Raw genomic sequence first — 15,279 nt, forward strand, 5'->3', positions numbered from 1 at the left:
TCAATCAGAGATTTGGCGATAATGAGTAATTGAAATAATTAATTACGGACGTGGTGCTCCGCGAATCGTGAATTAGTGAATGAAACCTAATTGTATTTAATGAATTTTAGCTAACTTTCATTGGTCTAAAGCGTGATAATCGTTGGAGAGAGATTTCGAAGGCAAAAGTTTACTAAGCATCTTTTATATAATATTTAATTGCAATATTAATTAATGTTTCGCGCTGAAGAAAATAATTTTAATAATTTATCATGTTTTAAAGTAGCAGAATATTTCATGATGCAAACACTTACACACCGTATATTAATTGCTTCCATTAATTAGTGCTTTATTTTACACAAAATAACCTATCAGATGTTTAACAAATTGATTAATAAATTACTAAAGCATATCGATTGCCTGCGCGAATACGACGGCATTTGCGTCGGTTGGTAAATTATGAGAAGCTTATTTTAATTAGTGTATTTTCAATGCTTGTACTTCGTTTAAAATAAAATTTAGAGAGTTTACGTTAATTGTATGTACCATTCCGTAACTTACGCGTACTCGTTTCTCATCAGAAATTAATAAAATTTCTAGTATTGATTAGCAAACAACAATATGCCAGCGAATAACCGTCTGATCGACTAATCACTCATTTACGAAGCTCAACTCTGTGCTCAAATAAAGCTCGCGCGCTCTAATACACAACACATACACACGCACACACGCACATACACACCCACCACACACACACACACACATATAATGGGGACGCAACACTTCCACCACCGAATTAACAGTGGTTACAACCGAGAATAGTAATTGGCCCGCGCGAGCGAACGGGAATGTAGCTAGAGCAGCAAATGTGTGCCTTTTGACTGCGTGAACTTTGCCTAGGGTTATGGTCGCTCCTCGGAGAGAGCCTCGCTCTGTTAATACGTATATATAATATATGTATACTATTGTGTACACGCGCAGATATGTGTGTTAAGCGCACCGAATAGAGAAACGGAAAGGAAAAAAAAGGAACGGGCGACGACGGGAAGCAAAAGATGTGCGGCGCGTTAGGTAAACTCATCACTGATCGCTATATGTCGTCTTCCTTCAGCTGGTATAATTTCAATGCGGTAAAATATTCCTCGCGATTTCCACTTGCATTTCGAGTATCGCGACAAAGTAATCCGGTTGCGTATATCTATAACCGGTGTTACGAAAAAACGAGTTGACCCATCAAGCAGTAGTTATCAGTAAATTAAGTTTGAAATGCAGAGTTTCATGTTGCTGGCTCAGTTGTGTGTATAACTCATTTTTTTTTTATTTCATGGATCAACTCGCTTTTACATAACGCTGCTCGGAGACGATCGGAATTATGCCGGTTTCAATTTTAGCGCTCACACGAGCGAAGATGCAGTCGATGAGGCACTGCCGCGTCTGATATATAGAGATCAGTGAGATTCTGTCGTTGAACTATTACCCTTCCTCTTCCCACTTTATCTCAGATGTGTTGACACGTCCTAGCGAAGGAGTCTCTTTTTTCTAAACGACATCGGACATTTAACTCTTTTACTCTCTCTCTCTCTCTCTCTCTCTCTCTCTCTATCTATCTATCTCTTTCTCTTCTCTGATTGTGTACGCATACGTTCGCGCGTGTATAAACGCGTATGCGACACATCGCGCGCATGATGATCTTTTATTTCAAGATATTTTCTTTTTCGTTACATTAACAATAATAATAGTTTTCGATATACATATGTATGGGGTGCCACAAAGCAATTTTTTTGGCCGCGAATCAAGATTTTTGCTCGAAATATTTGGATAGCATTCAGTTTTTACAAAATTTTTTCTTACAAAACGTTCTGATAATTAAACAACGAATCAAAGTTAACTTGAAATATAGCCCATTGGAATTAATAAATGTAAAAAGTCTTGTTAATTGTTTGAATCATTAATTATCGACGAGATATATGGTAAAAGTTATCAAAATTTAGAGCTACAAATGAACACACGCGATGAATTTCTTCATTCTTAAACATATTAGACTTCGTTATTAGCCGATTTGAATTTAGTCTTTTATTCGGAAAAATTGTTACATAATATTTTTTTCCACGTACAACGTTTTTACCGATACAAGTCCGTGTTCAAATTTCATATTCAAAGTTAGCGATGGATGCAACCTACATGTAAAAAATTAAACTCTGAATACTACTTCTTCTCTCTATTTAACAATATGTGATTTGCATGCGGATCATGATATCGGCAAAAGGAAGCGCGATATAGCTTCCAGGCATCCTGTATATCTTGGAATTGGAGCAATATCATCGTGACGCGAAAAGAGCAGGTCAAACGTTACATAACCGAGTATGTAACGATGGTCCTTCGATTCCCGAGTCACGTAAGAATATTGGAAAGTTGTTCCATCTTCAAAATATCGATATGTATATACGACCCTCTCTCTCTCTCTCTCTCTCTTTCTCTTTCTCTCTCTCTCTCACACTCTTTCTTCTACCTTAGAAAATTTCCGTTCTCGTTTCTGTTTTTCCGTTTTCCGTTTCCGTTTCGTTAAATCGTTCTCGGCGCTCCCGGGCACTCGGTACGCGCCTTTGTAATACGTGTCTTTGTGTGTGTCGACAGCTCTGGAATCGACAATAATCCGACGGTCTTTTACCACTTAATGCCCGGTTCCACGGCGCAGACCAACAAGTTTCATACGTTTTACCTTCAGCAACGCGCCGAACAGTCGGTGACTTGGGCTGACATTAAAGTCAACCACCCGCTGGACTACGAGAGCATAAAAGAATATAATCTCACCATACGAGTAGAGGTATGACTTGTTAAGTCTGTACAAACTTTCGCGATATACTTTTCAAATAAATCTTTTATGTGGAAGAAAATAGAAATATTCCAAAGTCGTTGAGTAATCTATCTTTCCCAATTGTGAAATTATTTCTGGACATTAGTAATAAAATTTTACTGTAATAGTTTGCTGTAAAAAACATAAAATTTCAACTTTTATGCATTCAATATTAAAGATAAATAAAACGCATAGAACTTACAAAAGTTTGTTTAACTTTAAATGTAGAGTATAAATCGACATTTTTGTAAGCAAACAAATAAATGTTTTTATTTTTATATTGTTCAATCAATTGAATGTGCATCTGTATAAATGCATTTGTATTTATTTTCGGGCAAAAATAAAAATTGTGAGGAAAAGTACGTAATATTCCAATTTTTGTAACCGCTATTGATTTTACTTGTTTAGAATAATGGAGCCCAACAGCTGGCTTCCGAGGCAACGGTATACATCATGCTGGAGGATGTTAACGACGAGATACCGTTGTTCACCGAACGCGAACAGGAAACCGTACTTGAGGGTGAACCGGTCGGCAGCAAAGTCACCCAGGTGAACGCTATCGACAAAGACGGGACGTTCCCCAATAATCAGGTAAATTCATGTCGAGCGTTATTGCACAATGAAACGAATTAATTGCGGTACTAGCGATTATCTGTGAAACAACGTGCGCAAAAGTATTAGAGTGCCCTGAATTAGATTTACATTGTCTTTGTCGTCGTCCTTCAATCGCAAGAATATACATATTCATATATATAACAAAATGTAAAAAAAAAAAAAATTGATAAAATAAGTATAACAATTACATTCAATCATTTAGAATGTAAAATCAAAGTAAAATACGGTCAAGGAAAAATGCTGGAAAAGCTAATTCAGTTATAATGAAAGATGGCCAATGGCGATCACGAGAATACGCGTCGCATAGTGGTCTTCTCATTTCTCTATCGTGAAGATATCCGATTTCGATTGGATCAATTGCAGAAGTATTGCATCGGAGCCGGCACAAAAGAACCAAAGAACATATTCGTATCGCGTTATAGATAGGGCACTTGGTCGGGACTTAAGGGAGCTCAGTCGTCGAAGTCCTGATTGAGAAGAGACGGGGAACGGCCGGGAATTGGGGAATAAGGGTTGATATACCGAACTGCTTTGGACGTGTACCTATAACTTAGACTGTCGCGTCGAAACTTTAATGATTTCATGCGCGGTAGAACTGCATCGCCCGCTGTTGGGGACGCTGGGATATAAACTCCCGAGTAATGGAGTAACGCAATTCCGACGATCGCGTTTGAGCGGCGTTGAATTTATCACGTATGATCGCATTAACGGATACGCCAACTCCGTCGGATACCGCGTCCGATGTTTAATCGCATGATTATCATTCGTTTTGTGCTGAAACCGGTTGCTATGCTACGGAGCGTACTTTGTAATGCCGATGCAACCACGATTACGAACGCAAGCGCGAATCGCGTTGAATATTAAGATATAAGCCGCTGGCTTCTGGAGAACGCAAACCGGAGATATGAAACCGTAGACGGTTATCGAGCCTGGGGTCAAATAGATTAGTTTTTTCTCTCGATTGAAAAGTTTAATAGCCAGTGGGACTTTCCGTCGTCATTTCCATTTTCATGAAAAACTTTTTTTAATTTTCTTAAACATTTCGCGTTTTTTAAATTTAATTTCATTTTTATTATACTATTTATTCGTGCAAAATGTTCATTACAAAACAAAACTTTGATCCCTTCTAAGAGAAGCGAAAAAATGAAATATCGCCACGGAAAAAAAAACCAGCGCACTTCCCTGCTGCGGGGCAAATTCGTCTTTTCTTCGTTAAACAAAAATGAGACTGTTCTGAGCGAGCAGTTTCGTGAAAATGGCGCGCAATACAGCTGGAAAAAACCCTCACCTCCGTAGCAAGCAGAAGCGAGGCAGTCGTGAAATATCGCGGAATTTCCGTTGGAAATTTGCCGATTAAGTGCCATGAGATACGTGCGACTGTAAATTTCGCCGGTTACAAGAGAGTGCGCGAAGGACTTCGCGCGCAAAGGATCTGTCAAATATGCACATTCCATTTGCACGTGCGACGCGCGGATGTAGGATGGGTTTAGCAGGACGGAAATGCGCGCTACGCCGGCACAAAAAGGAGATGACGAAAGTGGACGACCGATCCGGCATGTAGTCGAGCGTTGTAATCGCGTTGCTGCAAACTCGATATCGTCTCCTCTCCGTTCGTCCGTCCGTTCTTTCTTGCATGCGCGCCGTTATTGGCAATTTTTGAAGCAAAAAAAGAACATTTTGCAAAAATAAAGAAACGAAAATCGCAAGAATTAGAAATGCAAATAAATAAACAATTTTTATCGATTGTGGCGGAAGTTCGTAGATATATTTCGACGAATATAAAAATTAATAATTAATAATTTAAATATCAATTTCGTAATGTCAACGTTAAAAATTTATATGCATTCCACAAAAGTGTGCCCTACAATGTACTTTGGTTTTTGCTGAATAAGCGACGTAACGAGAGCATTTGTTAATGTCGGCTTAATTGAGTTTTTTCTTTGTTTACGTTGCTTTTCTTAATTAAAGGGTAACAAAGAAGCACGGAGCAGCTCCGGAGAAAATTAGTCTATCATTACATGTCCGCGCTACTCGGGCTAACATTATTCGTCGTTTCATCAAGGTAAAATTGCAGGGCGCAAAGTGTCGGGCGTGCTCAGGGACCAGTCGGAGTAAAATTTCTGCGAAATTCATTCAAATGTCTTGCGTCGCGATAACCACTCCGAAGTTTCGCACTCTCGGCGTCATCACACGTTCCGCGTCGCGGCATTTTTATGTGTTTCGCGTGCTTTATGCATGCATGCACTTTAATATAAAACAGGGAGCTTCTACGAATAAAGGTAAAACAAGTCGGATTGCAAAGGAGGTCATACGTTCGCAATGCGGCACGCGAGGGGGGAGGGAGAGGGCGAAAGCTTATTCCGACTAATTCAAAATATGTCTTAGAGATATTAAAGTACGGTTCGAGATAAGCTAGAAATATAGTTGAAAAATTTCTGCATAATATTACTAAGATTTAAGAAATTTTTATAAATATCCCACATATTAAAAAAGAATGAATTCCAGACGAATCAAAGAGTCTTGTTAATGTGCGATGTTCTATTACGCCGCAAACAAACCCACAGTGTCTTTCCGCTAATGGCGATGTCCAGCGGAGTTATGGCATTCTTTATTAGTTACTTGTGCATGCGAGACACCGCGAACAGAGTCAATAAATTCTGCGTTGTTTATCTAGGTCACGTATTACGTGGTAGATAGCGACAGGAACGAGGGCAAGGATTACTTCGAGATCAACAGGGAGACCGGTGAGATCTTCACAAAAGTAATGTTCGATCGTGAGAAGCAGGGCGCTTACGCTCTCGAGGTGGAGGCCAGAGACGGAGCACCTTCTGCGCGACCTAACGGCAACGGCCAACCTAACTCAGGTAGGTGGTATAGAAAATTTTATTTGAAAATCGTCTGCACGCGCGCGCGCGCCCATACAGTCTGTATTGCTGCCATACACGCGTACCATAAATTCAAGTAAATAATAGATCACAACAGCAATACATTTATATTCGGGTTCATGGACGGCTGAGAGCGTGTCCACCATACGAAATTTGCCGGGCGAACAGCTACTGAAGCAAGAAGCGCCTAACTTGAAATTCGAAATTGTAAACATATTTTGAAGATATTATTATGAAATATTATGCGAAGAATTTATATTAAAAATGATATACATTTCTGATGCAACTCGGTATCACAGCCATTAAATTTTGCGCTGCCATTTTCGCATAAAAAATATTTGGAATTCTTAAAATCCAAAATGATAACCGTCGGCTAAAGAAAATTAATTGTCAAAAGAAGATTGACAGTAATACTTCAATTGTTTTTGAATCTTATATGACTTCACTTTTATAAAATATAACATATGTGGTTTTACACACAACTAAAACCGCTGACAAAAATAGCATACATTTTGTTCCGCGCAAGCGTTTTATAAATCCAAGTAAATAATGGTTTGTGAGAGCAATATTTATATTCGTGCGGAGTGCGTGCAGGCCGTACAAAATCATCGTATAAAATTTGCGGGGAACGCTCGCTTATCGCTTGTAGCCATAATCTGACAGCAAGAAAAATATTTTTCTCATAAATGTACTCGAATATACTCGCGGAATTCTACATATTTTTATAAAGGATGCAATTTATCCTATAAATTATTATATTAGATAAGTGTTCTAGATAAATGCCGCAAGCTCGGTTTTAATAAGTTTGTTAACAGAGATGCGTTTCATCGAATTATTCCATTTTAAACACGTGATATTTCAAATTTTCTCTTATGTCACGCTGAAAATGGTCGATTCGCATATGAGCACGAGTTTTCACACTTTACAAAGGGATTATCGGATCACAATGACAAGTGAATTATCGATGAATTTAATATTATCCGGAAATGTGAGTGGCGCCCTCAGGGAAATTTCCGAAGGCGCTTTCGGCAAGTAGAATTCTTTAGAATTTTTTCACACAGCATGTGATTTGCATTATCGGATTTTATAGTGTGAACTTTCGCGCATTAACGTGATTACGATGTCGTCTTCCGTGTCCCGAGCGAGCGCGCATCTTGCATTAGTTGATTGCACGCCTGTATACTTGTTCGCAACTTCGAGGAACTGATTGGAAATCTTAAACTAGTTTCACGCGTTTTTACGTAGGAAAGTCATGAATGATAATCACCGATATTGTGCGTAAGAAACCGCAAAGTCACTTGTTAGTTAATTTACGTATGATAAAAATTTTTATCGCGTAACAATATTAATTACATTTGTTTAATTTAATTAATATCGAGGTGCCAATAAACAATTTTGAACACTCGTTAAATTTCAATTAACTGATGAAATAAATGATAAACCAGGAATTTTAAGGAATTTCTGAAGCAAATCGCAAATTATTTAAAATAAATCCACACACGATCAGAATATTGTAAAATTAGCTACATATATATGTGCGAAATCCAATTGCTAGTTTAATTGCGCCAAGCGTTAATCCCCAACTGTTTATGGCCCGTTGCAAGTCGTATCGTTAATTTCCGCTTTTCTCGGTACCACACTTCTTCGTTAGTTGAGAAACTTCATTTAACGGCCCTGCATACGAAATTCATTGTCCGAAGACAAACACAATATCGCTTCTATTATTCAATCTAATTAGAGCAGATCCAATATTAGGATGATTCATCTTTCCTACATTTAAGAAGTTCAATGCAAAAGAGGAATATGAAGCTCTTTTTCTTTAAATTGTAAAAAAAAAAAAGAGAGCAATGAGAATGTTTAACATTTAGAGAGACGTTAAAAGCGCAAATCGAAATTGATCAAGTTAAATTAATAAAAGATGATTGCTTTCATTTTTCGATATCCTTTTCGATAAGTGTTCAAAAATTCATAAAGATATAGTAGGGTTTATTTTTTTCATCCTTTGACATTTTTTTTTTCACGGATGCTTTTCACACTGGAGTGGTGCGTTGTCACTATGTATGAAATTTTAAATCTCGAATCCCCAGTTTATCGATCGATATTTCATGTATTCGTATATACTCATACTCCGTTTCTGCATACCGACTCGTATTAAATACGTATGTGGCTAATTAACGTGGTTCTAGCCGAGCTTTTCCGAACACAATATGCACTTTCGTTAATTAAAAGCTAGATCGAAGAACCTCGAGCGGGTTGTAATTAGTTCTTAACATCGTTACCTTCACCGTTGCGCGCCGCGCATTGGATCGTATTAACGTTGCATTATAATGCACACACCCTGCAGCGTGCTGTTGTTAAGTGAGATTGATTCACGCTTGATATTTCGATCCTTTTCACGCTATTAGTCACCGGTGAAATTGCATTGAACAAGATATACGACTGTCTGAAATATGCACGAGATGAGACGCTTCTTACGAGCGCAGTTCTCCTACGAGAATTTTTACAGCTACGTCGAAACGACGTAACTTTTTATTTTACGGACATCGGCTCAGGTTTCCAAATTATCGAAAGACGAGCCACTGCTCCCTCTTTTATTTCTTTCAGTTTTTGAAAGCTTAGCTTATCGGCTTTACAACATTCACTATCATGAATATCTTTCTCCTGTCTGAGGCTATTATATTTTTAGTAAAAGCCACATAAAAATTACTTTTATAATTAATTAATATTTGTAAAGCTCAAAAAATTGAAATATTTAAATATATTTCAATATTATAGTCAAATATTAAACAAATTTGCTCGCTAACTGTGTAAAAATTTATAAATTTTGAAAGCACATTTTAATAAACGACTTATTAAAAACGTATTTCGTAAAAGCAATTTTATTGCATTTTAAAATATTATTAATTGCAAGGGAAATTTAGCTCGTTTTATCAAATTCAGCAATACTTGTAAATTCGAAAATGCGTTGCTTTCGAAATAAATATTTATGTGCAATGTTTGATATTCACGAAAATGATATGAAAATAATCGTAATATTGACTTTGTAAAATTATATTGGTTTGTGTAAAGCTGATTTGTTTTAAAACGCAAAAAACATGTTTTGATGTAATTACAAGCGCGGAAATTTCATTATACAAATTTACGCTGCAATGTGAAAATTACGCGAATGTTTAAAAAATCGGATCGAGAATCAAGTTCTCGCTGAAAACGTAGTTCGATTTGCCTCACATCTCTTTTTAAGATTTTTACGAGCATCCGTTGGAAAGTTGTGAACTTATTGGCTTTTCCGCCGCCAAGTCGAAGTATGTACGTAAGTCGAGATCTCTGCTCCACAACGCAATTCCGTTTCTAAATTCATGATTGATTCGATGCGGTGTGCCGCTCCCCGGTCGCAGCATCGATTCCTTTTACAATCGTGCAACCGCAATGGACGATTTTGTATAGCGACGTGAAGCAGATTGTGTTTCTTAAACAAAACTTACTATCTCTACTTTTAGAATTTTATCTGCGGTTATCGAAAAATACTAACATAAGTGCAGAAGTTTAACAAAGCATCGAAAAGATTATAAAACCGTGTCAATCATTTGCGAATTAGAAAATCGCAGTTTTTACTAATTTTATAATAAACTTAACGTTTAAAAAATGTTTTCTTCTTAAAAAATTAATAACCTGACAAATAAATTATTACCAATTTTTATTTGTAAATTAAAACAATCACGAAATTTTATTTTTTATATTAAAATATTACTACAGCTTGCGAAAAATACTAGGAGAATAATGTATTTTTGTATCATATTATTTTTTTGTCTTATAACCTTTAGCTGTATAAAATCCGCTACGCGGCAGGGCAAAATTTTTCTGCACGGAAATCCGGCTATCGTCGGAGAGTTTTATCCTTTTCGATGACCTGTATTTCGACTATCCATTTCGAGAGAAAAGCGTTGTCACCTAGATGCGTTGGATATCGTAAACATAGCATGTAAGCCTTTTCTTCCCGATAGTACCACATGCTACATGCAATGTATTTTCCACGGTACAAATATGAAACGACCCGGTGCAACGTGGAGACTCGAAAATACTCAAGTAATGTTTTTTACACTTGACGTAATAGAAATGTCATATTGTGTAGAAAGGAGCAAAAGAAGTTTCTGGAGTTTCTGCAGATAGTTCTTGCAGTTTTCATCGACTTTTCTCGCAGACAGACACCATTATAAAATGTCACAATAAAAAAATTAGAAATTAATATGTAGTATATTATTTCTGTTTTTCATGCAAAACTTGAAGTTCTTTCTTCACTTCTGTTTTTCCGTTAAAGCTAAGATAATTGGTTAATGCTGCGCGTTCAAATAGTCAAAGATTAATATGGAGGAACGTAGAGGAGCCGCATTAGCGTCGATTTAAGTGTGGCAGAGTGCACTCGTAAACGAAAGAACGTAATAGGGAGCGTTAACTCGCAATTATGCAAAACTGCATTACGCCGTCGGATGTTAAAACGGAATGGACAGCCGTGAATTTCCAAGCACGACTCTTGGCGCAAGTATAGTTCGACTTTAAACTAACGGATTATATTAGTCTAACCTTTCCGCGCGTACAAAAAGCTACACGAGAAACATTAACATAAAATCCGTTAAACGGCAAAAAAATGCATTTTATGCACGTAGCGTTCGAGAATGTAATATTCCGGTAACTTTAAAATTCATAAGGATTAAAGCACCCCACGTGATTTCTTTAGACGTCAATATTCCCGATCTTGTGATAAATTTTCGATTTAAAATCTTGCTACATTATTAATATATTTTTAAAAAATAAGAATTTTTAATTTAAATTCTCTAGAAAAATTATTTTTTATCGATTTTTACTGAAAGATCTAATATTTTGAGTTACAATTTGCTCGGCCCAAGCTACATAACATTATTAAGCAAATAACAAGTTTAACGCGATATCATGCATTTTCTCTTCGTAAATGGCATTGTGGAAGCGATAGAGGCTCGTGGGAAGCGTTAAATACGAATTTATCCGAAACAGTGTCGTAACGTTGCTGCTGCAAACGATCGGGGTTACTTCTTTGTATGCATTTCAGGGGTAAGCGCGATGCTCGGCGGTAACATCGCCGCGGCGAGTGTTAAATTACAATTATGCTAAACTGCGTCGAGAACCTCGCGGCGTTTTCGGGGCGTGAACGTGCATATTATAGCGTTGGTACATGCTCGTTAACAATACGGCGCGCTGTTAACAATACGACCAAACCATTGTAAAATTCGCCGATCCTCTCCATCGTGAATAAGCGGCTACTTATGTTCAACTATAGCGGCTATGATTACTTGCGTAACAACGATAATTGATAATTGAAAACAGATTACAATGTTAAAAAATTATACATATGTATATTTCGGCTGTGTAAATGAGATAATCAAAACGTCTCGAAACTCTTGCGGCATTGTTAAAAAAACGCAATTGTAATTAACTCTTTGATTCGCAATCACAAATATCGTTATATTTTACGGAAAATGTTTGCAAAAAGCGCTAAAAATCAATTTTGTAATTAAAAGATGGATTTCGTGTGTGGAACATTTTGTAGGAAATTTTAATGCTAATTTGCTGACGGTTTTCACTTGATATTAGCATCTAGAATAAAAATTTAACGTTAATATAATATGTAATATGAAAAAGCATTCTATATATATTATTCCAAAATATTAATATCAGTTTTATAATACATTGAAAGGAGTTCTGTATCATGCAACAGATGAAGTAAAATGGGAAAATACGGAGGTCTCTGTCAAAGTTCAGTTTGCTTTTCTAGCTTTGATAAAGATGTTGCGCTCGCGCAAGATTGTTTTCCAGAAAAATGACAAACGTGCCGCGCAGATAGTCGAGATGTTCTGTGATCTTTCACGGTGATTATTTTTGTTGTCTCGACCCGGCAGCAGCCGGGTATTTTTCCCAGTTTTAAGTGGTGGCTTTGGTGGCCGACGTGTGCGTCCGCTCGCGAAGCAGAAAAACTGATAGCGTTTCACGCTCGTTGCGTCCGCAGACCGCAGTTTTCTCGGACGATATTCTTGGTGCCGGGGTTAAAGGGACGACTGCAACCCGATATACATGCATACCGTCTCGTAGCCGGAGTTACGTTGCAACTTCAAGCCGCATTGCTAGCTACGCGCGTTCACTGTGTTTTTCTTTGGGAAATACGCTTCAAACGGGAAGGTTAAATTGCATTCGCAGCTTTGGCCGCAGCACCGCGCTCCGAACGTTCGAGTAAACGCGAACGTTCACCTCTTTTTGGGGTTAACGTAGAGTTTCTTGCTCTTCAATGCTATGCAATGCCGCGGAATGAGTACGATGTACAAGTGCAATCAATAACGGCTGAGTATTCTCTCTTTGAGCTTTTATAATATTCTCGGTGCATGCTTTATCGTTCTATGGTTACACGAAGCGCCCGCCGGTTTTTGCCTTTTCCTGCTAACGACAGTTTTTATGACGAGTTTGCTAGCAGTTTCCGCGTGTTGGTCATTGAAATTTAAAGAACAGCCTTTACACACGGTTTTTTAACTGTTAAGTATGAACGTTAAACGTCAAACAAAATTTCTAGCGAGGCAATAGTTCACAATTAATTTTTTAATTACAACAGCGATTGCAAAATATCGGAAAATATTTATCAATAAACTGTAATACTTTTTTGTTTTTTTTAATGAACAACGATAATTCCAGTTGAAATGGAATTTTCCGCTAAACATTATTTACGTATTCGTGCGAAAAATTCTCTTCACTCCGTGAAATACAATAATTCACATCATGACTGTCAGCCGGAAAAGCGTATGAATTGAAAATGCCCGATGCATAGAGGACAGACAAGCAGCAGCGCGTCATGGTTACCAGAATCTTACTTATGATAAACGAAACGTCAATATGCAAATTGTTACTTTGACAGGATATTGACACGCAGCACTGCAAGATAACGCGGTGCAATAATTTTCTGGGAGAGTGCTTTCCCGAGTTCGACGACGCGTCTGCGATCTCTCGATTTCACGGACGTAAGCGAACTGGACGTGCAAAACTCGAAGTTGGAATCAGTGACATTTCAAGATAGGGTGTCGAGATCTAATTGTCGTTCGTCAGGCCATTAAGCCCTCTGTAAATCTGATTTCACGCGGGGTCGCGAAAAGAAATATAGTGCAATAGCTTGCAATCAATGTTAACGTTCTGTTTTTTGCCGGGAAAAATTTTTTATGCCTTTGCTGCAAACTGATGAGATAGTTCCAGGACTGAAATGTTATTAATTTATTTTAAATATTATGTTATATTATTAATATTTAAATATTATATTATAAATTTAATTTAAATGTACAAAATAAGAGTGCATACATATTTTAATTTTATTATAATTTCATATTTGTAATGTATATCATATGGAATATATAATTATTTTTACTACATATGTAAATTTTCTGGAAATTTATAAATTTTCACAAATTATTCTATTAATTAATTTAAATTAATTAAATTATATGTGTATTAAGTGACTAAAATAATTGAATTATTTAGAGCAGTTTTTACTCTGATTAATAAGACACTATCTCGCTTTAATTTGATTTATGCAATCCTTTTTCGCCATTTTTATTTAATACAAACTAAACTGTAGCAAAAAACTCGTTATAAATTCTAACGTCGTCTTCCCTCGTAATATACTTGTTTCACAGATGCAAATGCACACATAAACACAACGAAGACCATAATTCAGGACTTCGTCGTTTTCGCAAAAAGAACTTTTCACGTGGGAATTGCGGGTTTCTATGGGTGCGGCACAGAGCGGAGAAATATGATTCAATATGCGGAAAATTCAATTTTCGGAATTCTTAAGTTGCGCTCGTTTGCGAGCACTTTTTAAAGGTTAGAAGACGGAAAAGCGGTATGTGCATTTTATTTCGTTCTTGTTCTGTATTATATTTTTATTCCGTTTTGTTGGACGAGTCTGACGTCGAAGATACTACTGGACGCAAAGAGCTCTGTACGAAGCTTCTAAGAGTATAACAGAAATTCCAGTTTTTGTCTAAGTTTATTCTAGATATTTAAAAGTTGTAAAATATTTGTTATTATTACACTAAGCAAATAAGAATATTCATATAACATTTTCTACGTCGCAGAAATAAAATTATCTTATATGACATATTGACGTTATGTTAGAATAATACCGGCTCGTAGAAAGTTGAGAGATGAATTCTACACGTTTAACTGACGATTGACATTGTTTGTTTAACTCTTTCAAATGCGACATTTAAAATGGAAAAATGTTTTAACAGCACAATTTTACGGTTTGTGTGCATTCATATTGCAATTATTTCGTTCTTAAACCAATAAAAAAATATTATAATATTTAAATGTTGTTACAAATATATTACAAATATTATTTAATATAATTAAAAATATCTTTTGCTACAATTTTAATTATTGCAGCTGTAATTTTAATCATGCAGTTTTTTGCATCAAGTTTTCGCTTGAAAGAATGCATTTATAATTACCTGCGGTGCATCGCTCACGCGGTGCGTAATACAATAGACGGAATATAACGGATTGTCACTGACGAGGAAAATGTTGTGAGAGACGAACAAATAATACGTTCTACGGCTTATAATTTCCAGTAGACTATGCTGCACGCATCGCCACCACCGCGTAATCGATTTTCTGGGGAGACAATCGACGGCCGCGTATATTTGCGCAAGTGAGCATTCAGCGCGCGGGCGTTTAACTTATTTATTTACCTTTTTGCTCGATGCGGCGAAATGCCAGCAATGCACACGGTTAGATTGAATGGAAAATAAAAACCAACCGAGATAAATATGAACAGAACTCCGAGGCAACGCCTATAGCGACATTGAAGCAAAGCCTCGATGTTGAGCGGTTCGGTTTTTTTTGTCCTTTTTCAAGCATATCCAAGGATTGTCTTTTTAG

General features: G+C 36.9%; 1 protein-coding gene and 1 long non-coding RNA gene across 4 annotated transcripts in view; one reads left to right on the forward strand and one right to left on the reverse strand.

Annotated features, from left to right (window-relative positions):
* The window catches only part of LOC105674357 (uncharacterized), a 290,795-nt gene that overhangs the window by 92,495 nt on the left and 183,021 nt on the right, over positions 1 to 15,279 (reverse strand). The window lies entirely within an intron of this gene.
* The window catches only part of CadN (Cadherin-N), a 183,921-nt gene that overhangs the window by 62,567 nt on the left and 106,075 nt on the right, over positions 1 to 15,279 (forward strand). For all 3 annotated transcript variants that reach the window (XM_067348195.1, XM_067348196.1, XM_012370585.2), the window contains 3 exons: positions 2,614 to 2,803; positions 3,242 to 3,424; positions 6,123 to 6,312. In XM_067348195.1, coding sequence (XP_067204296.1) covers positions 2,614 to 2,803; positions 3,242 to 3,424; positions 6,123 to 6,312 — 563 coding nt within the window. The remainder of the gene's footprint in view (positions 1 to 2,613; positions 2,804 to 3,241; positions 3,425 to 6,122; positions 6,313 to 15,279) is intronic.

This window comes from Linepithema humile, chromosome 1 (genome assembly GCF_040581485.1).
Source record: "Linepithema humile isolate Giens D197 chromosome 1, Lhum_UNIL_v1.0, whole genome shotgun sequence".
NCBI classification, from domain to species: Eukaryota; Metazoa; Arthropoda; class Insecta; order Hymenoptera; family Formicidae; genus Linepithema; species Linepithema humile.